The sequence below is a fragment of the Salmo salar genome, chromosome ssa18 (genome assembly GCF_905237065.1).
Source record: "Salmo salar chromosome ssa18, Ssal_v3.1, whole genome shotgun sequence".
NCBI classification, from domain to species: domain Eukaryota; kingdom Metazoa; phylum Chordata; class Actinopteri; order Salmoniformes; family Salmonidae; genus Salmo; species Salmo salar.
The window spans coordinates 13,705,423-13,730,691 of record NC_059459.1 but is presented as its reverse complement, the minus strand read 5'-3'; the positions used below and the strand labels follow the sequence as shown (position 1 = coordinate 13,730,691).

The following is a 25,269-nucleotide window of genomic DNA, read 5'->3' as shown; positions in this document are numbered from 1 at the left end:
TTTGGTGGAGGAGGAATAATGGTCTGGGGCTGTTTTTCTTGGTTCAAGCTAGGGATGTGATTTTCAGTGACGGGAAATCTTAACGCTACAGCATAAAATGCAATCTAGATGGTTCTGTGCTTCCAACTTTGTGGCAACAGTTTGGGGAATGCCCTTTCCTGTTTAAACATGACAATGCTCCCTTGCACAAAGCGAAGTCCATACAGAAATGGTTTGTCGAGATCGGTGTGGAAGAACTTGGCTGGCCTGCACAGAGCCCTGACCTCAACCCTATCGAACACCTTTGGGATGAATTGGAACGTCGACTGTGAGCTTAGCCTAATTGCAACATCAGTGCCCGACCTCACTAATGCTTGTGGCTGAATGGAAGCCAGTCCCCGCAGCAATGTTCCCACATCAAGTGGAAAGCCTTCCCAAAAGAGTAGAAGCTGTTATAGCAGAAAAGGGGGACCAACTCCATATTAATGCCCATGATTTTGGAACGAGATGTTCGATGAGCAGGTGTCCACAGACTGTTGGTCATGTAGCGTAGTCTGCTAGCTCTCTCTGACAAGTCATAAGAAGATCTTGCGGAGTCCTGGGCCATGTAGAGGTGGCGTTAGTACTCAGCAAAAAGTTACCTGACACCATCGCAGAGACTAGAGGATGACAATCTTCAGCCTCTTAACCTCTATGGGCTAGGTGGGACGCTAGCGTCCCCCCCGTGGTGCACTCCATCAACAGCAGGTGCATTTCAAGAGCGGCAAATTTGAAACCAAATAAATGTCAAAATTCAAATTTTTCAAACATACAACTATCTTACACCCTTTGAAAGATAAACATCTCCTTAATCTAACCACGTTGTCCGATTTCAAAAAGGTTTTACGGCGAAAGCATAAAGTTAGATTATGTTAGGAGAGTACATTGACAATAGCTGTGTGTAATGTTTAGTCAATTCAAAGACAGGGTCACCAAAACCATAAAACCAGCTAAAATGATGCACTAACCTTTTACAATCTCCATCAGATGACACTCCTAGGACATTATGTTAGACAATGCATGCATTTTTAGTTCTATCAAGTTCATATTTATATCCAAAAACAGCGTTTTTCTATGGCATTGATGTTGAGGAAATCGTTTCCCTCCAATAACCGGCAGTCAAGTCAGCACCACAAATTAAATAATTAAAATTAGAAAACATTGGTAAAATATTATATTGTCATTTAAAGAATTATAGATTTACATCTCTTGAACGCAATCAACTTGCCAGATTTAAAAATAACCTTACTGGGAAATCACACTTTGCAATAATCTGAGCACTGCGCCCAGAAAAATATGCTTTGCTATACAGACAAACGGCCATGTTGGAGAGATCTAAAATCGAAAATACTATGTAAATAATCCATTACCTTTGATTCTCTTCATCAGATGTCACTTCCCGGTATCCCAGGTCCATAACGAATGTAGTTTTGTTCAAAAAAGCTCATCATTTATATCCAAAAAGATCCGTGTTGTTAGCACATGATCTAAGCCAGCCGGACTTCTCGTCATGAACGAGGGGAAAAAATATATTTACGTTCGTTCAAACATGTCAAACGTTGTATAGCATAAATCATTAGTGCCTTTTTTAACCAGAACATGAATAATATTCAAGGTGGACGAATGCATTCTCTTTTATAACGTATTGGAACGAGGGTACCCAACATGAACTCGCGCGCCAGAGTCTAATCGGCCATCACCGTTCCATGGCTCTTGTTCGGTCAGATCTCACAGTAAAAGACTCAAAACACTTTGTAAAGGCTGGTGACATCTAGTGGAAGCAATAGGAAGTGCCAAAACATTAATCAACCCCTGTGTGTTTCAATGGCATAGGCTTAAAGGTAATTCAACACATCAGGTATCCACTTCCTGTCAGAAAATGTCTCAGGGTTTTGCCTGCCAAATGAGTTCTGTTATACTCACAGACACCATTCAAACAGTTTTAGAAACTTTAGGGTGTTTTCTATCCATATATAATAAGTATATGCATATTCTAGTTACTGGGTAGGATTAGTAACCAGATTAAATCGGGTACGTTTTTTTATCCAGCCGTGAAAATACTGCCCCCTAGCCCCAACAGGTTAAGCCCAAGACCACTCTTTTTATTTTTTTTTTTTTTATTTTTTTTTGTACATCAATGTTAGTCTCATTCTCCTTTTGATTGTAGGTGGGGTTTTTTAACAGTTGTTAGCTGTCTTAACTGTAGGCTATGTCCTTTGTTGGTTACTTTACTAGTCAGTTTTTTCCTCTTTTTGTTGGCTTCTGTTAATCTCAGAGAAAAGCCAGCAGCTACGCTAGTATCTAGAGACTGTTGTTGAAGGGATAGTGTGTCTCCATGTCAATCAGCAACCCCAGCTGTTATGTTTGTGCCCTGTTCATCTAATGTTTGGGAAGGGAAGTGTATGTGTCAGGGGTGATGGGGACAGCTTCCTGCTCTGCTCCTGTGGGTACACTCACAATGGCTGCCAGTCCACCCATTATGGCAGAATTGACTCGAATGGGGGGGACGCCCGTTCTATTCATTCTATTTCTATGGTAGGACATGCAGTCAGGAGGAGAAAATATGCGTAAATAAATAATACATGCTATTCGAACGGTTATTACGGTGACCGCGGTCATTTGGCTGGCCAATTATTGTAATCTAAAGCTCCGTGACAGTCACAGCCCTACTCACAACAGGCTTTTCCTCTGCATGCCTCATCTTGCCTCCACCTGATTGGGGTAGATTTAGGGATGTGACAAACGGACAATTTTGCTTAACGTATAAACTGCAATTTTATTTTCTGGTTTTGCTTTTAAAAAGATAACAAAAAAATCATTAAAATTCCACATGAATTCATAATGCAGAATAATGGTCCATTTATGCATGTATGATGCTAGAGCCGGGCAATGAAGTTTTATCTACCGCAGTCATATACCCTTTAAAGAGCCTCGGCTACAGCATGTTTGTTTGTCTGTGAAGGGTACACTACGGCTTTTGAAATGTCGACACGAAACCTTCTCTAGAGATGGTTTTGAAACTCCACTGAACAGGTATTTTACTTGTCTGTAAAGGAATGCTGCTTCTGAAGCGGGACGAACGTCCATCACTAGGCGACCGGAACCAGGGCTCGACGTTAACTTCTACAATGTTCAAAATGATGTGGCTTATTTAATGGAATGTATGTTTTGAAATGTCAGTTGAGTTAAATCAACAAATCACAGCACTTATTTTAGCACACATTTTACTTCCTGCTTTGCTCGTAAAAAGTAGTCGGACAAAAATAATATAGACTTAAGTTGTCCGAATGAACAAGTAAAAAATAAATAATAATCACATCACTATCAAACAATTACTCCGATCGGAATTGGATCAGAGGTCAACATTGGAATAATATTCAAATCTATTTTTCATTTAAGCCTACATTAATCCTAAAGTCTACATAGTAGGCATAAACTACAGCCTCGTCCAAACGATGCTGACGTGAGGCACCAGAAAATGTAGCCAAACTTTAATAAGACTTTTAATTACATAGAGGCTAAACGCCAGTCATGTTTGACAAATGGAATGAAGGATAATCAACTAACTTCTAAAAGCACGGTTCGTTCAGCTCAAATGGTCATTGAAATGCTGAGGGAATTATCGTAAACGCTTAATATGCCATTGAAACCAGCCTTTTTGTCATGTTCTATTGGTTGTCAAATGAACTTTCTTTTATTGTACTGCAGCCAAAGGCAGAATCCTAGTCCTATTAGGAACTCATCCTAGTTGTTGTTGTTAGATTCCCCCTCTTTCTATGTTTTTCTAATTGAGATTATCATCTCTGTCACATGAAACCGCTCTCGGTGCGCTGTTGAGAATGGCGTTTTCCCAGTCATTGCATTTTGCTATATACGTGTATAGGCTTATAATAGCTTACAGCCATGTGCGCATTGTTGAGCTTATAATATGAAGAAATAAGACGTTATCAACATTTTAAGCTAAACAGTCTGTTGCATCTGCCTCATTGCTCTCTGAACTGTCCCAGAGTCTGTTTTGAATCGTATACATTTTCTTTGTCTGAAGGATGACGGGACACCCTTAATTTTGAACCCTGGTTGGGAATTATTTTATAACGACAATTATTTAGTTGTAATTGTAATGTTGCAATATTTTATAGGATAGCATGGGTGGCCAACCATCCTCCAGGAAAGCCTTAAAGGGGCAGTGTTGTATTTTGAGATAGGCTTGAATATGCAAGAAGCCAATAGGCAGGGTGTAGCCCACAGTTTTGTATGATTATCTATGGTATTTTGTAAAGTGGTTCCTTGCATCATACATTGATGTGAAAAAATATATATTTTGGGGTGGGGGACGACAGGTGACTTGAGTCCTACATGGCAAAAAAAGTTAATGTCAAACCCTGAAAACTGTCAATCAAATAATCTTGAGCTCCCTGCTCGCAGACCACTCTCCTAAAAAATTACTTTTAAGTTTAAATACTGTGATTTACCAAGACATTTAGTAGAAAGAACACATTTCTTCCGCTAGGTATTTCTGTTGAACGTAGGAGACTTGATTAGTTGCCGTACTTCCGAGAACACAAACACTTGCATCTTTTATAGCGGGCTACCAAGGGACAGAGAGAGAGGGGAGGGGCACAGTGAAGTCAGGTCGGCCACCAGGCAGACTGTCGGAATCGTGAACTAGGCCTATCCATTGGCAATCAAAAGCTGTTTCTCGCAATGGAATGCCGTATTTCTTGGCTTGCAATGTCTCGCAACTTCAGTAAAGCAGGGCCTGTCATCAAGAAATAGTCTAGGATATTCTACACCCAACAGACCGAAGACTGAACACACACTTGCATCATTAGCAAAGAGGGAACATTTTTTTGTGTGTGGGGGGGGCAAAACTGTTTTTCCGTTAGTGACTTTTCTTAACGTTAAGGATAAGTAGTAGCAACTCCTCTCCCAGGCCTGAGATTGTTTGTATTATGTCTCCATTGCAATGTTGTTTTGTTATTTGGCTTAATGTAAGATTGCGTATCCATTTGATTAGACTACCACTTTGGTAAAGTTCTAACCTTGATTTGTCTCAGTATTGGTCTGCACACCGGTTTATGAAAGAAGTGTACAACTCTTAGTCATTCGAAGAGATACAAACTGCTAGCTACAGTTGTCGTCCTGACCATCACCCCTTAACACACTTGTTCCCTTTCTCTCTCTCTCTCTCTCTCTCTCCAGCTTTCCATTCTCTCCATCCCACCTAATCCCTCACACACACGGTGTGTCCTGCTGCTCTCCCTCTTTAAAGGTGCCTGGTTGGCTGTCTTGTCCCCCAGTCTTGAGGAGGCCTTCTTTGTTCCCTCATTACCCAGTCAGGGATGTGTGAAAAGTGGGGCACAGGTCGGGGCTCTTTGTCCCCCTCGGGCAAATCAAAAGTGACAGACACCGGCCGCTCCGCCACTAATTTGTCGTCCCCCCCTCGGAACGGGCACTTCTCAGGGCTGCTAATTGCAGTGAGACGCGCAGGGAACAGACACATCTCGTTATTAACGCTGGACGAGGCCAACACGGGTAATTGCGGAACATCCTTCAACAAATAATTTGGGCATGTTTAGCCATTCAAGAGTAGCGCCAGCCTGACCGGGGTCGCGGGGTCAAGCCGGCAAAGATGGACAACATAAAAAGGGGAGAATGGAGAGCAGTTTTGGCTTCTCGAGGGGTTCTCATCCGAGGCTGGTTGTCACCCCACATGTTCGTTAGCTATTAGAGCGACAGAGAGCCCTGCCTTGGCCCATTGGCTTTGTCCCTCTGATCACTAAAGTGTAAGGTTAGAAGTCAGCAGGGTCATATCAGCCTTATATCATTCTCACCATTTATGCCGCATTCAAGACAACTTGGAAACTCTGACATTTCTGACTTGGAAACTCGTTGTAGAAAGATGAGCTCAGTTTCCCACTTAAAAAGTATCAGAATCAATCAATAGGAAGCTCTCCGCAAAAAAACTTTCCCAAGTTTTAACTCGGAGGTTCCAAGTTTCCGTGTTGTCTTGAAAGCACCTCTTGCATCAGCCATGTAATGCCACAATGGAATCACATGTTCAAATGACAGGGGAAGCGTTCTGCTTCGTTAAAAGATATTAAGATAGTACAGCATGGCACCTTTTTCCCAATACCTATTCCCAACCGATCATAAGTGGCTTTTCTGTCTGCTGTTTTTGGCTGAAGGAGCTGATCTAATCGGTTGGGAAGCCGCTACTGCGTCATTTTGTTCTGTCAGAGTAACATCCTCTAGTGGAAAATCCATTTGTTAGTTGGGAGGAGTGTTAAGGTGTCCGCAGGCTTCCCAGCAGAAACAGTTTGGAATAGTTTGTGCATATATTATGATGACATTTTGTGACGTTGTTTGTTTTGGACTAAGGTAAGTTTTTTTTTTTTTTTAATTTTTTTTAAATTTATTTATTTAATTGTTCAGGCACATTTTTTTTCATGAGGCAAGCCAAAGTCAGTAGCCAAAGTCTACGCCCCTTCGTCGGTGATTGGTCAACAGTAGGGATCCTTTAGTCAAGTCTTTGTTGACATTCAATGAGAGACGACTCGTTTTCATGCACATTTTGTCATTGAAAAATACTGCACCAAATACTGCATCACACTAAGATCTCATTGGCAAAAACATCAAAAATAATTGACATGAGTTATTTTAGATTAATTTGGACTATTTTGAGGAAGTGTAGAGCGCATTAGGAAAGAATTCAGACCCCTTCACTTTTTCCACATTTTGTTTACATTACAGCCTTATTCTAAAATGTATAATTATATATTTTTTTGTCATCGATCTACACACAATATCCCATAATCACAAAACAAAAACATTTTTTTTGCGCGCACACACAAACCCCCGTAAATATCATATTTACACAAGTATTCGGACCCTTTACTCAGCACCTTTTGGCAGTGATTACAGCCTCGAGTCTTCTTGGGTATGATGCTACCAGCTTGGCACACCTGTATTTGGGGAGTTTCTCCCATTCTTCTCTGCAGATCCTCTCAAGCTCTCAGGTTGGATGGGGAGGGTCGCTGCACAGCTATTTTTAGGTCTCTCCAGAGATGTTCGATCGGGTTCAAGTCCGGGCTCTGACTGGGCCCCTCAAGGACATTCATAGACTTGTTCCAAAGCCACTCCTCCATTGTCTTGGCTATGTGCTTGGGGTCATTGTCCTGTTGGAAGGTGAACCTTCGCCCCAGTCTGAGGTCCTGAGTGCTCTGGAGCAGGTTTTCATCAAGGATCTCTCTGTACTTTGCTCCGTTCATCTTTCCCTCGATCCTGACTGGTCTCTCCGTCCCTGCAGCTGGAAAAACATCCCCACAGCATGATGCTGCCACCACCATGCTTCACCGTAGGGATGATGCCAGGTTTCTTCCAGACGTGGCACTTGGCATTCAGGCCAGAGAACCTTGTTTCTCATGATCTGAGAGTCCTTTAGGGGCATTTTAGCAAACTCCAAGTGGGCTGTCATGTGCCTTTTTTACTGGGGAGTGGCTTCTTTCTGGCCACTCTTCCATAAAGGTGTGATTTGGTGGAGTGCTGCAGAGATGGTTGTCTTTCTGGAAGGTTCTCCCATCTCCACAGAGGAACTATGGAGCTCTGTCAGAGAGACCATCGGGTTCTTGGTCACCTCCCTCACCAAGGCCCTTCTCTCCCGATTGCTCAGTTTGGCCGGGTGGCCAGCTCTAGGGAGGGTCTTGGTGGTTTCAAACTTCCATTTAAGAATGATGGAGGCACTGTGTTCTTGGGGACTTTCAATGCTGCAAAAATGTTTTGGTACACTTCCCCAGATCTGTGCCTCGACACAATCCTGTCTCGAAGCTCTACAGACAATTCCTTCGACCTCATGGCTTGGTTTTTGCCCTGACATGCACTGTCAACTGTGGGACCTTTATATAGACAGGGGTGTTCCTTTCCAAATCATGTCCAGTCAACTGAGTTTACCACAGGTGGACTCCAATCAAGTTGTAGAATCATCTCATGGATGATCAATGGAAACAGGATGCGCCTGAGCTTAATTTCGAGTCTCATAGCAAAGGTTATATATACTTATGTAAATAAGGTATTTCTGTTTTATTTGTAAAACATTTGCAAAAATGTCTAAACCTATTTTCGCTTTGTCATTATGGGGTATTTTGTGCAGATTGAGGATTTTTATTTCATCAATTTTAGAGAAGCTGTGACATCAAAATGTGGAAAAAATTAAGGGGTCTTGTATACTTTCCAAATGCATTGGCTGTGGCGTCTCAAAATGGACAAACCTTACTATTGACGCTTTTGTCTCATTTTTCAAGAGAATGACTTAAGGGAGTATGCGAGCACACTCGTTCGGTTTGCCTAGCCGAACTGTAGCATACTGTCGCATTTACCCTCTTTTGATGCTGTCACTCTTCTCAGGGCAGTTTGAGAGGAGCAGTGATGCCCCCAGTGAACATTGTTGTCTTTATCCACCACAGTCTGGTATGTTTGCTCCCAATTTGTGCTAAATTGCTCAGCAAATCTGATAGCATGCAGCCGAGGGCTTACAAAGACAATAGGGGTTGACTGTCAGTGTCAACCCGCTGGCCTCTCCAAACTTGATCACAACATTGCTGTGCAAGGGCCTGCCACTTTGCAGTGACACATGCAAGGAAAATGCAGGTTGTAAAATGGCGTTCAAGTGTTCTAGAAGCTTTGTTTTATACTGTACTTCCTCTCTAACAATATTTCCCTTTTCTCTCTAATTTTCCAGGGTTTCCAACCGAGGTAGCCTGTGAGAAGGAAGATTTGAGTTTTTTGTTTTTGTGCCATCCTACCCATCCTCCCTCACCCACTCGCCTCACCCTCCACGTACATATTCACCTGTACCTCCACTCCCCCAACGGGGGAAAACTATGCTCCTGTTCTCCCTGAGCTGAACCAAGAAGGGACAGGACGAGGCACTCCATCAGAGCCCACAGGGGTGACCACCAGTGACCAACAAGCTCCCACAGAGTGCAGTCCAGCCCAGTCAAGTCTCAACAAGTCACTGTGCCAAGATGACAGTGCTTCCCTTTTACATCGCTGCGGTGGGAGTCTGCATCCTACTGGTGATCAGAGCTGAAGGTATTCAAAGTAAGACTGGCTCCTCTGTTATTGTAGTCCTCTGCTGTTGTCCCACTGCCCCCACCACCTCTCTTATTACTACGCACAACTGTCTGTGCCTCCCATTCTCTTTAGTTGGAAAGATACTCTAATATGCTGTTTTTGATGGAAGGTTATAGGGTAACTAACTGTGTGTTGGGGGAATTGCTCATAAATATTCATAGTTGTACCTGAATGAATTGTACCTGTTCTAGGACTGTCCCAGACTAAAAAACATCTTGGTTGACCAAGAGTCATCTGTTCTTTTGACCGATTGATTAACCTTGTATTTTTCCATATATTGACACATCCTATGTAATTGAATCAAATCAACTGTATGCACAGAGCTTGTCTGCTGCTTTAAGCGAACTGTTTGATGAAATAATTAAGACACATAAATGACTAGAGGGAGTCCGACCACAATTGATTTGATTGTGCCGCCTGGCTCAGACTTACAGCGCCTGACTGTGACTAGCACCCGTTGTCTCCTTCCTCCCTGCTGCAGTGACTACCACAGAATGTCCGTGTGTATAGCTCTGTTCATGTTGTTGAAGCTGCAACATAATTACAGCCATTTCTAACTGAAAAGGTATCTTACAGAAATCCCTTGTTTGTTTAGGGAAAAACATTCCCTCACCCCTTGCTCTCTTTACATGACACATATATGCTTCACATGCACATGACCAATAGTGCCTGACCTATAGCGTATCATAATCACATCAACAAATTGGTTATACAAAGACTGAACACCGTAACACATATGAAAGCAAAATTGATGTAGAGGATGTGAAAAACTCAAAACGGAGAATGTGTTTACTGGTTGCTCAGGAGGTAAAGGGGAAGTCAGATGTGTTGAATACATTTGGCTAGTTGTGGAAAATATTGGAGATAAAGGTAAAATAAGGTATGTGTGGATATTATGTGTGCCAAACAGGTGCTGTTAGATTACAATATTTTTCTGACCATTTGGGAAAATGTAAACAACACTGAATAAATTATAAGCGTACTAGAGTATTTTCTTTTTATATACACTGCTCAAAAAAATAAAGGGAACACTTAAACAACACATCCTAGATCTGAATGAAAGAAATAATCTTATTAAATACTTTTTTCTTTACATAGTTGAATGTGCTGACAACAAAATCACACAAAAATAATCAATGGAAATCCAATTTATCAACCCATGGAGGTCTGGATTTGGAGTCACACTCAAAATTAAAGTGGAAAACCACACTACAGGCTGATCCAACTTTGATGTAATGTCCTTAAAACAAGTCAAAATGAGGCTCAGTAGTGTGTGTGGCCTCCACGTGCCTGTATGACCTCCCTACAACGCCTGGGCATGCTCCTGATGAGGTTGCGGATGGTCTCCTGAGGGATCTCCTCCCAGACCTGGACTAAAGCATCCGCCAACTCCTGGACAGTCTGTGGTGCAACGTGGCGTTGGTGGATGGTGCGAGACATGATGTCCCAGGTGTGCTCAATTGGATTCAGGTCTGGGGAACGGGCAGGCCAGTCCATAGCATCAATGCCTTCCTCTTGCAGGAACTGCTGACACACTCCAGCCACACGAGGTCTAGCATTGTCTTGCATCAGGAGGAACCCAGGGCCAACCGCACCAGCATATGGTCTCACAAGGGGTCTGAGGATCTCATCTCGGTACCTAATGGCAGTCAGGCTACCTCTGGCGAGCACATGGAGGGCTGTGCGGCCCCCCCAAAGAAATGCCACCCCACACCATGACTGACCCACCGCCAAACCAGTCATGCTGGAGGATGTTGCAGGCAGCAGAACATTCTCCACGGCATCTCCAGACTCTGTCACGTCTGTCACGTGCTCAGTGTGGACCTGCTTTCATCTGTGAAGAGCACAGGGCGCCAGTGGCGAATTTGCCAATCTTGGTGTTCTCTGGCAAATGCCAAACGTCCTGCACGGTGTTGGGCTGTAAGCACAACCCCCACCTGTGGACGTCGGGCCCTCATACCACCCTCATGGAGTCTGTTTCTGACCGTTTGAGCAGACACATGCACATTTGTGGCCTGCTGGAGGTCATTTTGCAGGGCTCTGGCAGTGCTCCTCCTGCTCTTCCTTGCACAAAGGCGGAGGTAGCGGTCCTGCTGCTGGGTTGTTGCCCTCCTACAGCCTCCTCCACGTCTCCTGATGTACTGGCCTGTCTCCTGGTAACGCCTCCATGCTCTGGACACTACGCTGACAGACACAGCAAACCTTCTTGCCACAGCTCGCATTGATGTGCCATCCTGGATGAGCTGCACTACCTGAACCACTTGTGTGGGTTGTAGACTCCGTCTCATGCTACCACTTGAGTGAAAGCACCGCCAGCATTCAAAAGTGACCAAAACATCAGCCAGGAAGCATAGGAACTGAGAAGTGGTCTTTGGTCTCCACCTGCAGAACCACTCCTTTATTGGGGGTGTCTTGCTTATTTCCTATAATTTCCACCTGTTGTCTATTCCATTTGCACAACAGCATGTGAAATTTATTGTCAATCAGTGTTGCTTCATAAGTGGACAGTTTGATTTCACAGAAGTGTGATTGACTTGGAGTTACATTGTGTTGTTTAAGTGTTCCCTTTATTTTTTTGAGCAGTATATATGTTTTGTTTTGTAAGGTCTTTATTACATCACACTAGAAAAGTCATTCATTTGTGAATGCCAATTATTAAATTGTCACTTAATTTTATTTTAAAACTAAAGCGCTTGATTGCATGTCACGTCATTAATGGCTCGTATGCTGTGTCATGACATGAACAAATAATTTATTGATACAGTAGCCTATATAAGTATTGAAATTATAGGCCTAAGTAAGTTACGGTACTACGACTAAACTGGTTACGATCTTAAGCCTACAGCTCGATGGCGGTTATTCAAGGCTGCTATACTAACACGGAACCCAAACCGGCTGCGTGCATGCGCCATCGTGCATACATTTATTTTGTCCCCCTACACCACACGCGACCACAACACCCAGGTTAAAATATCAAAACAAACTCTGAGCCAATTACATTAATTTGGGGACGGGTCGAAAAGCATTAAACATTTATGGCAATTTAGCTAGTTAGCTTGCACTTGCTAGCTAATTTGTTCTGGGATATAAACATTGAGTTGTTATTTTACCTGAAATGCACAAGGTCCTCTACTCCGACAATTAACCTCTCTAGGGAACGTAACAGCCAGTGGAATCCTGTGGCGCGTTATTCAAATACCTTAGAAATGCTATTACTTCAATTTCTCAAACATATGACTATTTTACACCATTTTAAAGACAAGACTCTCGTTAATCTAACCACACTGTTCGATTTCAAAAAGGCTTTACAACGAAAGCAAAACATTAGATTATGTCAGCAGAGTACCCAGCCAGAAATAATCAGACACCCATTTTTCAAGCTAGCATATAATGTCACATAAACCCAAACCATAGCTAAATGCAGCACTAACCTTTGATGATCTTCATCAGATGACACGCCTAGGACATTATGTTATACAATACATGCATGTTTTGTTCAATCAAGTTCATATTTATATCAAAAACCAGCTTTTTACATTAGCATGTGACGTTCAGAACTAGCATACCCCCCGCAAACTTCCGGTGAATTTACTAAATTACTCACGATAAACGTTCACAAAAAACATAATTATTTTAAGAATTATAGATACAGAACTCCTCTATGCACTCGCTATGTCCGATTTTAAAATAGCTTTAAGGTGAAAGCACATTTTGCAATATTCTAAGTAGATAGCCCGGCATCACAGTCCTAGCTATTTAGACACCCACCAAGTTTAGCCCTCACCAAAGTCAGATTTACTATAAGAAAAATGTTATTACCTTTGCTGTTCTTTGTCAGAATGCACTCCCAGGACTTCTACTTCAATAACAAATGTTGGTTTGGTTCAAAATAATCCATAGTTATGTTCAAATATACTCTGTTTTGTTTGTGCGTTCAAGACACTATCCAAAGTGTAAAGGGTGACGCGCCCGACGCGTTTCGTGACAAAAAATGTCTAAATATTCCATTACCGTACTTCGAAGCATGTCAACCGCTGTTTAAAATCAATTTTTATGCCATTTTTCTCGTAAAAAAGCGATAATATTCCGACCGGGAATCTGTGTTAAAAAACATTGGGTTCGCCTCGTGCACGCACCTCAGTCTCATTGTCCTCTGATAGACCACTTACCAAAGGCGCTAATGTTTTTCAGCCAGGGGCTGCCTCGACATCATTCAGCTTTTTCCCAGGTTCTGAGAGCCTGTGGGAGCCGTAGGAAGTGTCACGTTACAGCAAAGATCCTAAGTTTTCAATAAAAAGAGTCAAGAAGCCCAAGGAATGGTCAGAGAGGGCACTTCCTGTACAGAATCTTCAGGTTTTTGCCTGCCATATGAGTTCTGTTATACTCACAGACACCATTCAAACAGTTTTGGAAACTTTAGGGTGTTTTCTATCCAAAGCCAATAATTATATGCATATTCTAGTTTCTGGGCAGTAGTAATAACCAGATTAAATCGGGTACGTTTTTTATCCGGCCGTGTAAATACTGCCCCCTAGCCCTAACAGGTTAATCCACACACAAAACGGTCAACCGAATCATTTCTAGTCATCTCTCCTGCTTCCAGGCTTTTTCATCTTTGAACTTATATGGTTACTGCCATCTGAACTTTTTCATAGTATTACCACAATGACCGGCAACACAGTTCGTCTTTCAATCACCCACGTGGGTATAACCAATGAGGAGATAGCACGTGGGTGCCTGCTTCTATAAACCAATGAGGAGATGGGAGAGGCCGAACTTGCAGCGCGGTCTGCGTCAGAAATAGAAAGGACTTCTATTTTAGCCCTTGGCAATGCAGACGCTCGTTGACGCACGCAATAATTGAATAACATAGATTTCTAAATTTATTTTGCAACGCTAGCGCATGCGACGCGAGCGGTGTAGTCAGGGTATAAGCCTACTAATTATGACATTACTTATTATCCATTTCGCAAGCATTTTGCTACTCCCGCAATAACATTTGCTAAACACGTATGTGACCAATAAAATGTTATTCAATGATGATCATAATAACAACAATAAGGAGATCGAGGAAAGAGGGTTATTAGAAATACAATATGTATGACCATTTTGAACATTTGTGAACAAAACAAAATAAATTATAAAAAATAAAGTGTAAAGCCTTTATTACTTAATAGCAAAGATTAAAAACAGCTGAATTTGGGAAATTGTTGCATGAGGATTGGTGCTCATGGAATCAGTAGGCTATCAACCAAACAGGCAACAGAAGCAGGATCTGTCTTATTTCTGTAGATATGCAGTGCCTCCAGAAAGTGTTCAAGACCCCTTGACTTTTTCCACATTTTGTTACGTTACAGCCTTACCCTAAAATGTATTTCGAAAACAATATCCTAAGCATTCTACACAAAATAACGAAATCAGGTTTGCAAATATATTCAAAACAGGAATGCCATATTTACGTAAGTATTCAGACCCTTCGCTATGAGACTCAAAATTGAGCTCAGGTGCATCCTGTTTCCATTGATCATCCTTGATGTTTCTACAACTTGATTGGAGTCCACCTGTGGTAAATTCAATTGATTGGAAATTATTTGGATAGGCACACACCTGTCTATATAAGGTCCCACAGTTGACAGTGCTAGTCAGAGCAAGTTTGGAACCACCAAGACTCTTCCTAGAGCTGGCCGCCCAGCCAAACTGAGCAATAGGGGAGAAGGGCTTTGTTCAGGGAGGTGACCAAGAACCAGATGGTCACTCTGACAGAGCTCTAGAGTTCCTCTGTGGAGATGGAAAAACCTTCCAGAAGGACAATCATCTCTGCAGCACTCCACCAATCAGGCCTGTATGGTAGAGTGGCCAGACGGAACCCACTCCTCATTAAAAGGCATATGACAGCTCGATTGGAGTTTGTGAAAAAGCCCCTAAAGGACTCTGACCATGAGAAACAAGATTCTCTGATCTGATGAAACCTGAATGCCAAACGTCACATCTGGAAGAAACCTGGCACCATCCCTACGGTGAAGCATGGTGGTGGCAGTATCATGCTGTGGCAATGTTTTTCAGCAGCAGGGACTGGATGACTAGTCAGAATCGAGAGAAAGATGAATGGAGCAAAGTACAGAGATCCTTGATGAAAACCTACTCCAGAGCGCTCAGGACCTCAGACTGGGGCAAAGGTTCACCTTCCAACAGGACAACGACCTTATGCACACAGCCAAGACAACGCAGGAGTGGCTTCGGGATAAGTCTGAATGTCCTTGAGTGGCCCAGCCAGAGCATGGACTTGAACCCAATCGAACATCTCTGGAGAGACCTGAAAATAGCTGTGCAGCAACGCTCCCCATCCAACCTGACAGAGCTTGAGAGGATCTGCAGAGAAGAATGGGAGAAGCTCCCCAAATACAGGTGTGCCAGGCTTGTAGCATCATACCCAAAAAGATTTGATGCTGTAATCGCTGCCAAAGGTGCTTCAACAAAGTACTGAGTAAAGGGTCTCAATACTTATGTAAATGTCATTTCAGTTTTTATTTGTAATACATTAGCAAACATTTCTAAACTGTTTTTGCTTTGTAATTATGGGGTGTTGATTTGAGGGGAAAAAAGTTGAATCCATTTTAGAATAAGGCTGTAACGTAGCAATGTGGAGAAGGTCAAGGGGTCTGAATACTTTCCTAATGCAATGTGTATATATGGATTATTTTCCAGGCACTTTTTAAGTTAGTCTATTGATTATAAACCTAATTAAGTTGGTTTCCTCTCGCCTCACTTTTCTTTTTGTCTCCTAACTCTGCTGCTGCCTCCGCTGCATTGTTCTCAACACCAAGATGCTGGTTAACTTTGCTATAATGCACAAAGCAACATCGCCTAGTAAAAGGCTCCAATTCAACAGCGCATTAATGTGTTTCAGAACCTCTGACAGCGACCACTATCCAACCCGGGAGAAAGAGTCTTTGTTATAAAATAATTTTTTATTAGTGTTGCACTGTTGTTCTTTCATAATATAACCATATGCAATTTCAGTAGCACATGTCTTAGAGTGATGGACTGTGCCATCCGAACGGCCTCCACAATGGATCAGTCCACTCACAGGCGCCAATCAGACAGGTGTCTTGTACACCATGAATTTATTTATATATATTTTTTTGCTACTGCTTGACTAAAGAAATCTCGAACGACCAACAGCCTATCAATCAACCAGTCGACTAAATGGGGTCAGCCCTAACATGATAGGAACACTTTCTCACCAAAGCATACTAACCAGAAGTCCACTGGCAGGCTCTGATAATAAAATCGAGTTCCTGACATCTATTACCACTTGCGGTCTTAGTTCGAATTCCCCATGGTGCAAAAAAAATGATATTTGGAACGTGGACTCACATTTATTGCGATATTGTTTTGGGAAGAATCATGCAAACATGAAAATGAAGATTAGGAGCTCAATTCAATCCAACCCGCATTGCGGTATTTACGCTGTAGCTCTTTTTCCAATTGTCAAATGAATTTACAGATTGGTCTTAGGTGCTGTTTAAAAACCCACTATTACTACCAGGGCAATCCCTCTGAGGTATGCTTACATTTCAGAATTAGAAGTGTGTGGGCACGTGACGAATATTGTAAATACAGTATTTATTATTATTATTTTTTTATTTCACCTTTATTTAACCAGGTAGGCAAGTTGAGAACAAGTTCTCATTTACAACTGCAACCTGGCCAAGATAAAGCAAAGTAGTTCGACACGTATAACACAGAGTTACGCATGGAGTAAAACAAACATACAGTCAATAATACAGTAGAAAAATAAGTCTATATACAATGTGAGCAAATGAGGTGAGATAAGGGAGGTAAAGGCAATAAATAGGCCATGGTGGCGAAGTAAATACAATGTAGCAATTAAACCACTGAAATGGTAGATTTGACAGTAGATGAGTGTGCAAAGTATAAATACTGGGGAGCAAAATAAATAAATACAGTAGTGAATATTTGAAAAATATATACTTTCAATTTGATCTCTGTTACGAAGGGGGACACCAAGACAAAATAAGAAGTCAATAGCACTTTTGAAACACTATCTATTGCATATGGAGGAGGGGCAGGATAAATGTTGTTCAATTAAATTAGCATAAATACTTACTTCTGCCTTTGTTTAAGCAAGGCTACCCCCTTATGTGACCCACAGTCCCCCACCCCCCACTATGGAGAGGTCAGTATTTTAAGCCATTATAATGGCCGTGATAGAATTCATTAGCTGGTAATGCAATGCCTTTTGAAATGCATGACCTAAGCTACCTAGTTAAATAATAGTAACATAACCCCCATGTGGTCCTAACAGGATAATATGGCAATGACATTGTTGTTTTGCATATATGCTAATTAGAGGACCAAACACCATAGGTACAACTCAGTCCTTTCTCTCAATACCAAGTTTAACGTGATGTGCAGAAACACCCATTTCCCACTTGGGAAATGCCCTAATATCAATGAGATTAGACCATGTTGAATATCATGAGCTGTTCCGATGATATTGCCTCATTTTGCCTTGTGTCGTGAGAGATCATGCTATGTGAGTGAACGATGTATGGAAAAGACACTGAATACGCTCTGATCACAGCACAATTTAGTCACCAAGATCGTTTTATTCTATGTACCGGGCACACGCAGGCCTCAAGTATAACGCTGGTTTTTATCCGGACATGTTTGATGCCGGCAGGATATGGATCTTAATGTGCTGGGGCCTCATAAAAGGGCCTCCCTCCCTCTGCTCCTCTAGCTGCTCCTGCTGTTGCTCTCATACTGCCTGCCCGGCGGGGCCTCCACAGTGAACCAACCAGCAGCCATTTAAGCCAACCAGGGCCATAAAGACGGAGCTCTCGGGCTCGTAAAAGGTCACCTTTAACCAGCCAATGAGATGTGAAGGCAAATATCAGGATCTGATTACTCTAAAAGCAGAGCTTTTAAGCACTCTGTCACACACGCACACACACAGGCTGATAAGAGGAAGGCAAGGCCTGTCCAAGTCTTGATTGATTCAGAGCTACGCTCTCCGAGACTGGTTGTGACCCTGTTTTGTTATCAAAGAGCCCATGCTATTGTTTTGATTGGTCTCCATTAACTCTGGGTCTCCCATGTCTACCTTGTCCCAGGCATACTGTACAGTGAAACAGTGCCTCTGTACCCAGGCAGGGCCAGGTTAGCCTCTCTCCTTCCTTCCCGCCAGCAGCTGTCATTGATGGTCGTGACCCACCAGAGAACCCCCCCCCCCCCCACCCCACCCTCTCACTACAGGAAGCTGTTGAAGTGATTGTTGGCACTCTGGATTCCTTTTTTCTCATGAACCATTTCCTCTATAATACTGTCAGTCGTTACAGGGCAAAAAATACTCCAAACATTCATTGTTCTCCGGAAATAATTCAATCCCACGAGAGGTTTTTCTCTACCGCTTTTTCTTTTTTTCTCCCGCTGCGCTTGCTGATTAGTGAGGGAGTGTGGGGCCTGGGCCTGGCATATGCCAAGCGTTATGGGGAGAGGGGGCAGGGACAGAGGTGCCTGCTGGGCAAGAGGCTGCCAGAGTGGCTGTATAAGGGGCCTGCTGTGCTATCTCATGAATGCTCTTTTCACACTCACTTTTTCTTGCCCTTGAAGTGTCAACAAACCAATTAGAATTCCACTTTTGTCTCACCAAGGGGAAAAGGCACGTGTTTTATAGGTCTAGTTTTTTTTATTTGCTGTTGTTTTCCATGTGTGAGGAGTTTTAATTAGCGTGAGGCTGTAGCAACTTGTTAAATACCTTTTTCAAGGTATTCAACTGTTGCCAGGTAACCGAGGTTGTTGAATGAACTCCTCAGGAAATTGTCCAATAACATTCAAAGAACACACACAGAATATTTTTTTTCTCTTTTTTTTTTCTCTACATCTTGGATAAAAGCCTTGTAGTGAATCACTGACTAATATGAACAGAATGTATTGGATTTGTGCTGTTGAAAGGTGCTGTGGTGAAGAGGTTCCAGTAACACTACCTGTGAGGAGGAGATTTGGTAACAGCCGCTGTCACTTTTCTATTGTCATCACAAACCGGAGGAACAACGAAAGAAGTATAAATATCTTCTCTGTATACTGTCCTTTGCCACTGGGAAAGTGATGATGGAGCTGAAAGGGGAGCCATCGAAGTCTGTGGTTCACTTGTAAGGTTTACAGTGGGGGTCCGAAATGATTGACACCCTTGATAAAGATGCGCACAATTCTTTTGAAATATTGAGCTATATTGTATGCTTCAAAAAGTGGAAAATGTATATTATTTTATATTAATATAAATGCTCAGAGAAATAGATTTTGTCTAACAAGTACTACTTTTTACCCCCTCAAAGGTAGGGTTAAAAACGTTAGACACCCCCTGTTTTCAATACCTTTCAATACATCACCAACGAGCTCTATTTTCATGTCATCCAACAAATGTAAACGCCCGGAGTTTGCTAAATGTCTTTGGATTGGAACCGGCACTTTGGTCAGATGACATGAAAATAGAGGTCTTTGACCACACACATCAGTGTTTGGGTCTGGTGTTGAAATGAGAACGCATAAGCAGAAAATAACCCCACACCTACTGTAAAATATGGTGGTGGCTCTTTGATGGTTTGGGGCTATTTCGTTTCCACTGGTCCTGGAGCCCTTAAGATCAATGGCGTAATGAACTTTACCCACTACCAGGACATTTTTAGCCAAAAACCTGGTTGCCTTTACCAGGAGGCTGAAACTTGGCCACAGGTGGATCTTGTAGCAAGACATTAACCTCAGGCACACATCAAATCCACAAAGAAATTGTTAAATCGAAATTTTGCAATGGCCATCTGTCTCCAGACAAAACCCATTGAAAACCTGTTTGAAATGAAGAGGGCAGTCCATAAACGCAAACAGGATTTTTATTTATCTATTTAACTAGGCAAGTCAGTTAAGAGCAAATTCTTATTTACAATGACTGCCTACATATCAAGGATCTGGAAAGATTCTGTATGGAGGAATGGTCTAAGATCCCTCCCAATGTGTTCTCCTAACTCAGAAAACATTTGAGAAAAAGGCTCTGCTGTTATTCTCATTGAAAACAGGGGTGCCAAACATGTGGACCCATACCTTTTTTGAGAATGTTTTACAACTTGTTAAACAAAATATCTTTCTCTGAGCAATTGTATTAGTATAAATAATTTGCCTGTATTTTTTTGGAGAATACAATATAGCTCAGTATTTATTGTATGCAGTAATTTTTGCTCATCTTTATCAGGGATGTATATCATTGTCAGCTAATACCTCCATACTTCTCCTTTTCTTGCCGACTCACCCACTTCAAGAGTTGTAATTTCAGGTAGGAAGGTTGATCCCCACCCCCCAAGGTCAGAGAGGAAGGTTGATCCTCTCTGGGGTTTGTTGCTGTGAACTGATCTCTCTTTCTCTCTCTCTCTACCATGCTCTCTCATTTTCTTCTCACTTGTTCTTCTCTCTCACACACACTCTTACTCACTTTCTCTCGCCTGAGACTTTAGGAGAGGGCAGGTTTCAGTGACTGTGTTTGTATGCAGATATATGACTCCCCTCACCTCCACAGTGTGTCCTGTTAGAAGAACAACCAGTTCAGAACACTGTTTATCTCGAGTCGCTGCACTCTTATGGCTGGCTCTGACAAAAACAGGCTCTGCTGCTGGCCCTTTAAGAGCATTGCATTCCATTGTCAGTAGATGGATTGGCTCGTTAGCGTTGGAGTGTGCTGGCCCTTTAAGAGTGCAACATGTGGCTGACTGGAGATGGAGAGGCTCGTTACTGGGGGTGCTCTGCCAGACCTCAGACTCCGCCGTGACTGGCGGCAGAATTAAGCACACATGTGGAGGCAGAGAGAGCACCAGCAGCCATTTCCAGCCCCACTGACAGCCGCTGCTCTCCATCAATCACGGCCCCCAGCCAATCACAGGCCTCCTAGTAGAGGGGAAGCGAGGTACTCCGTGTCTTCACTAGCGAGGCCCAGACAAATAGAAACAAAAAGGGCCTTGAGGCTCTTTGGGGGTTTGATGGTGAACTTTAAGTCTTGTATTGTCAACATGGCTTTCTCTGTAGACTCCAGTGGGAGAGAGGCCTCAGAAGTCCTCGACGCTCCCAGTCACTGCAGTAAAAACGTGTCCCGAGTTTTATGTGCTTACTCAGGGACTATCAAAGAGGCTTTCATCACCTCATCAAAGCATCCGGGAGCCTCCTGAATCCCTTTCCCCATCCCTCAAACATGACTCAAGCCAGTCGAGACCGAGCACAGCTCCCAGAGGGAGAGCGAGGAAGAGAAGGAGTGTGGGAGGGAGAAAGAGAGCCATCTACCCTCAGCTCTCTGGTTTCTATTTGGGGCTTGGCCCGTTTGATCTGGTTCCAGTCTGCTGTGTGTTTATAAGTTTCCACACTGCCTCCCAACACTGCTCTGTGCCAATCTGACATCGCCAGGGGACAGCCCAGCTCAAACTGGGCCTTGGGCCATGCCACCACTTAAGTCTAGTTTATTAGTGCAACAATTTCAGATATTATTTTGATTAAATCTCCTGTGTGCAATATCACCGGCAATAGGTCTAGACTATCTGCCTCCTGTTAGGAGCTTTATTTCTTTGTGTGTGTGTGTGTGTGTGTGTGAGACGCATGTAGAGCAAAGAGACTGGGTTTATTCCCCCCCCCAGGAGGATGTTGGTGTTTGGTTGGAACTCGAGTCCTGTAATCGTTGTGTTCTTTTCCTCTTCACTGATAGAAGGCGGACATCAAAAGCCCCGGGTTTCACAGCTTCTGAGACCGGCTCTGCTATCTCACTGGAGAACTGCTCGGGCCTCTATTTTTTTTCAGGGTGTTGCCGTCAGTTCCGCCACTGATAACTCCTGCCACCCTTGTTTGTACAACAGATTAGGGTTTGTTGTATGCCCCGAGGACCCCAGCTCAAGCATACGGCTATGATCTCGCAACCCCCTGCACTGTGATTTCTCTCTGCTCTGGTGATATGACCTTAGTGTTGACCACATTGAGGATTGTAGTGAGTCACTTTCCTGGTTGTCTATTCTGTACCCATAAAATATTACTTAAGAGTTCTGGTCTGCTTTGCTTTAGTTGTTGAAATGTAGATATCGAGGCCTAATGGTTGCTTTTAATTTGATACAGTTATTATGTTTTTACATAATAGCTTTTGACTCTAAAGGATCCCAGAACTAAGTTAAGACTGGCACACTTTTGTCTGGCACCCTATGGGGTTCTATTGGCTGAAGTACAACACTAAAAGTGAAGCATTTGTAGAGGTAGTGGTCCTGGTCGACTGTTAGGCTGTCTGACGTCAGTAAGCCGGTGAGTCTGTAAGTACATGATCAGCGTACAGATGAACTGTAAAAAAGGAACCGAAGCCCAACAGAAGCTCCGTTATCTCTCGGCTCTCCTTTTAAATGGTCATTTACCAGTAAGATTACTCAGAGAATGCAGCCTGAATCTAGAACCACCAGGGCACTCGGTTGTAAAACGAAAGGGGGAAAAAAACTTGAGGAAAACAAGAACAACAACGCTGAAGCCAGTAATGGGGTCTAGGGAAGGAATGCGGAGCTGGAGACAAGCAGCCGGGAGAGGGAAGAGAAAAAAAGGGGGCCGTTCTGCTGCCGAGACGTTTCAAAGTGTAGGTTTGCAGGTGATTGGCCCTCTGCAGACATGTCTGAACTGGAGCAGGCTCGAGTCGCGTCATGCTCCAGAGGAAGTGCCGAAGCCGCGCCAAGCGCCGCACACAGACATCACTTTGTGCTTTATGCTCACGACTCACAGGAGCCCCACAGCCCAGGTCCACTCTCCTGAGGGGGGGGCAGACTGGGAGGGGGATAGGGCAATAAGGGGCAGAGAAATGAGGAGGGGGAGGGGAAGAGAAAGGAGGGGCTAGGACGAGGTAGAAGTCAAGAAGAGAAGGATTTGGAACAAGGAGGACAATGGAGGAACAGCAGACAGAAGCAAAAGGATTGTAAAAAAAGAAGCGGGCAAGAGGAGGACTGATAAGGAAAGTGGGTCAGGGCATTGCAAGGGGAGAGGAAAAGAGATCAGGAGAAAGGGCATGAGAAGAGGTGGAGGGAGTACCAGACAGTAACGTGAGGATAGGAGGAGTCACACAGTGAGCTCATACTCAACATTTTAATGCAGCATTAGGGACTTAACGTATATTAGTGTGCTGCTCTGTAAAATGTCCTCTTCCGGGCTTTGTATCCATGGTGCCATGTATCTAGTCTTAATGGCTCTGACTGGCTCCTTAAGATGTCAGTAGATTTGTTGCTGATGCCCTTTTTTAGGTGCGGTTAATACAGAGTCCTGGCAGTGCGCTCTCGGCTAGTTTAACCAGCGTAAACTGATTTTAGCAGTGAACATTTGCTGTGTACTAAACCTTGCCATTATAAAGAACCACAACATAATAGCCTGCATGAATATTAGGTTTTTCCTCCATTAAACCATGCCGTTGTTTTCAATTTCATATGTAATTGCAATCAGATTGACAACAGTGATAATGTTGCGAACAACAGATGTTGGCTTGGCCCTCCAGTATTCTGCTCTGCTTACGCTCATGCATGTGATGGCTCTAACTGGACACTAGCACAGAGTATAAATAGCCCTCTGGCCATATATGGATCAGACTTATCACATGAGCACACAATTAGGAGCAGACCGCTCTTATATAAAAACAGAAGGGGGGAGAGCAGAACATTGAAACCCACCATAGGACTGTTGTGTTTACTATGAATATATAGCCTAGTATTTGACTACTGTAACTCTTCAAACCAGATGTTGTGTTAGGCAGCAGAATGAAAATGTTACACAATGTGTTTATGTTCTGTATTTCTGGCAACAGTGATGTGTGCAGTGAAAACCTGTGTTTTTGCGACTTCAGACAGTGTCTCCCAGATGGAGGGGAAAAAATGATGGATTGTGACATTTTCACTGTCATTATAAAACAAAACAATTTTTTCTCACTCTCTCCGTCCATCCAGCTGGTCAGAATCCAGACCACATGCTCCACGGCACCGGGCACAAGCATGAGTCCAGGAAGCCCGGGGACGACACCACGGTGGCCCCAGAGGACGCCGCCCGCTTTCTGAGCTGCTACTGCTCGGGTTACTGTCCAGAGGACCACAAAAATAACACCTGCGAGTGAGTGACCAACCAAAGCCAAATTCTTAATTGATATGTTTGTTCCAACTCTGACTTTTGGGTCTGTGATGAATGTCAACGCTGGCCTAACGCCTCGATCTCAGCGTCATTGCCTTTTGGTACACCAGAAGTACATTCATTTCCAATGGAACGATTCGTTGCGTTCGGTGTGGTGCGTATGTTGGATTTATCGAACGTACGCGTCAAACTGTACGTATAGACGGCTTGACAGAAATGGTAGCAGGTGAATGATGAACTTTTGTTGCACACGTATCCAGATGATGCTGCGTGCCATTTTGCACAATGACGCTGATGTTTTTTTTTAAATTTTATTGCAGGACGAATGGCCAATGTTTTGCCATCATAGAGGAGGACGAGAACGGAGACGCTATTCTGACCTCTGGCTGCATGAAGTATGAAGGCTCACATTTTCAATGCAAGGTAAGCATGTGTTGTGGTCTGTATGGAAGGGAGCAGGACCCTGACACAGGGGTGTCAACTATATGTTGTAACATGTTCTACTATTGTTATTATATGTGTATATAGCTATTATTCATATTTGAGTTATTGTTTGAATAATCCCTGAATAACATGGTTTCATTTCATTCTTTTCAGGATTCGCCCAGGGCTCAGACGAGGCGAACGATCGAATGCTGCGGGACGGACTTCTGTAATCGGGACCTGCAGCCCACGTTACCTCCCCCAATGGACACTGGTGAGGCTTAGGGGCAACTATGTTACTCTACTGCTGGTGTTCCTCTGTATAGTGGCCCTAGAAGGGTATTCTTGTGCTGGTATTGTCAGGGTCTGGTACTTAATTTCATTTGGGGACTCGTGGTGTTTTGCAGGTTCCTACTTTGGCAGTGCCCACTGGCTGGCGTTCCTTATATCAATGACCGTATGCTGCTGCACTCTCATCTGCATCACAGTAGTCTGTTACTACAGGTAGGA

At 43.2% G+C, this 25,269-nt stretch overlaps 1 protein-coding gene across 3 annotated transcripts in view; it reads left to right on the top strand.

Annotated features, from left to right (window-relative positions):
- Nucleotides 1-25,269, top strand: part of bmpr1aa (bone morphogenetic protein receptor, type IAa) — a 70,171-nt gene that overhangs the window by 40,856 nt on the left and 4,046 nt on the right. Inside the window, exons 3-7 of one of the 3 annotated variants that reach the window (XM_014154032.2) lie at nt 8,756-9,108; nt 24,159-24,318; nt 24,657-24,759; nt 24,934-25,033; nt 25,167-25,263. In XM_014154032.2, coding sequence (XP_014009507.1) covers nt 9,042-9,108; nt 24,159-24,318; nt 24,657-24,759; nt 24,934-25,033; nt 25,167-25,263 — 527 coding nt within the window. In that variant the 5' untranslated portion in view covers nt 8,756-9,041. Of the gene's footprint in view, nt 1-8,755; nt 9,118-23,051; nt 23,291-24,158; nt 24,319-24,656; nt 24,760-24,933; nt 25,034-25,166; nt 25,264-25,269 lie in introns of those variants that run through there. The other 2 variants (XM_014154031.2, XM_014154033.2) reach the window with 2 other exon arrangements.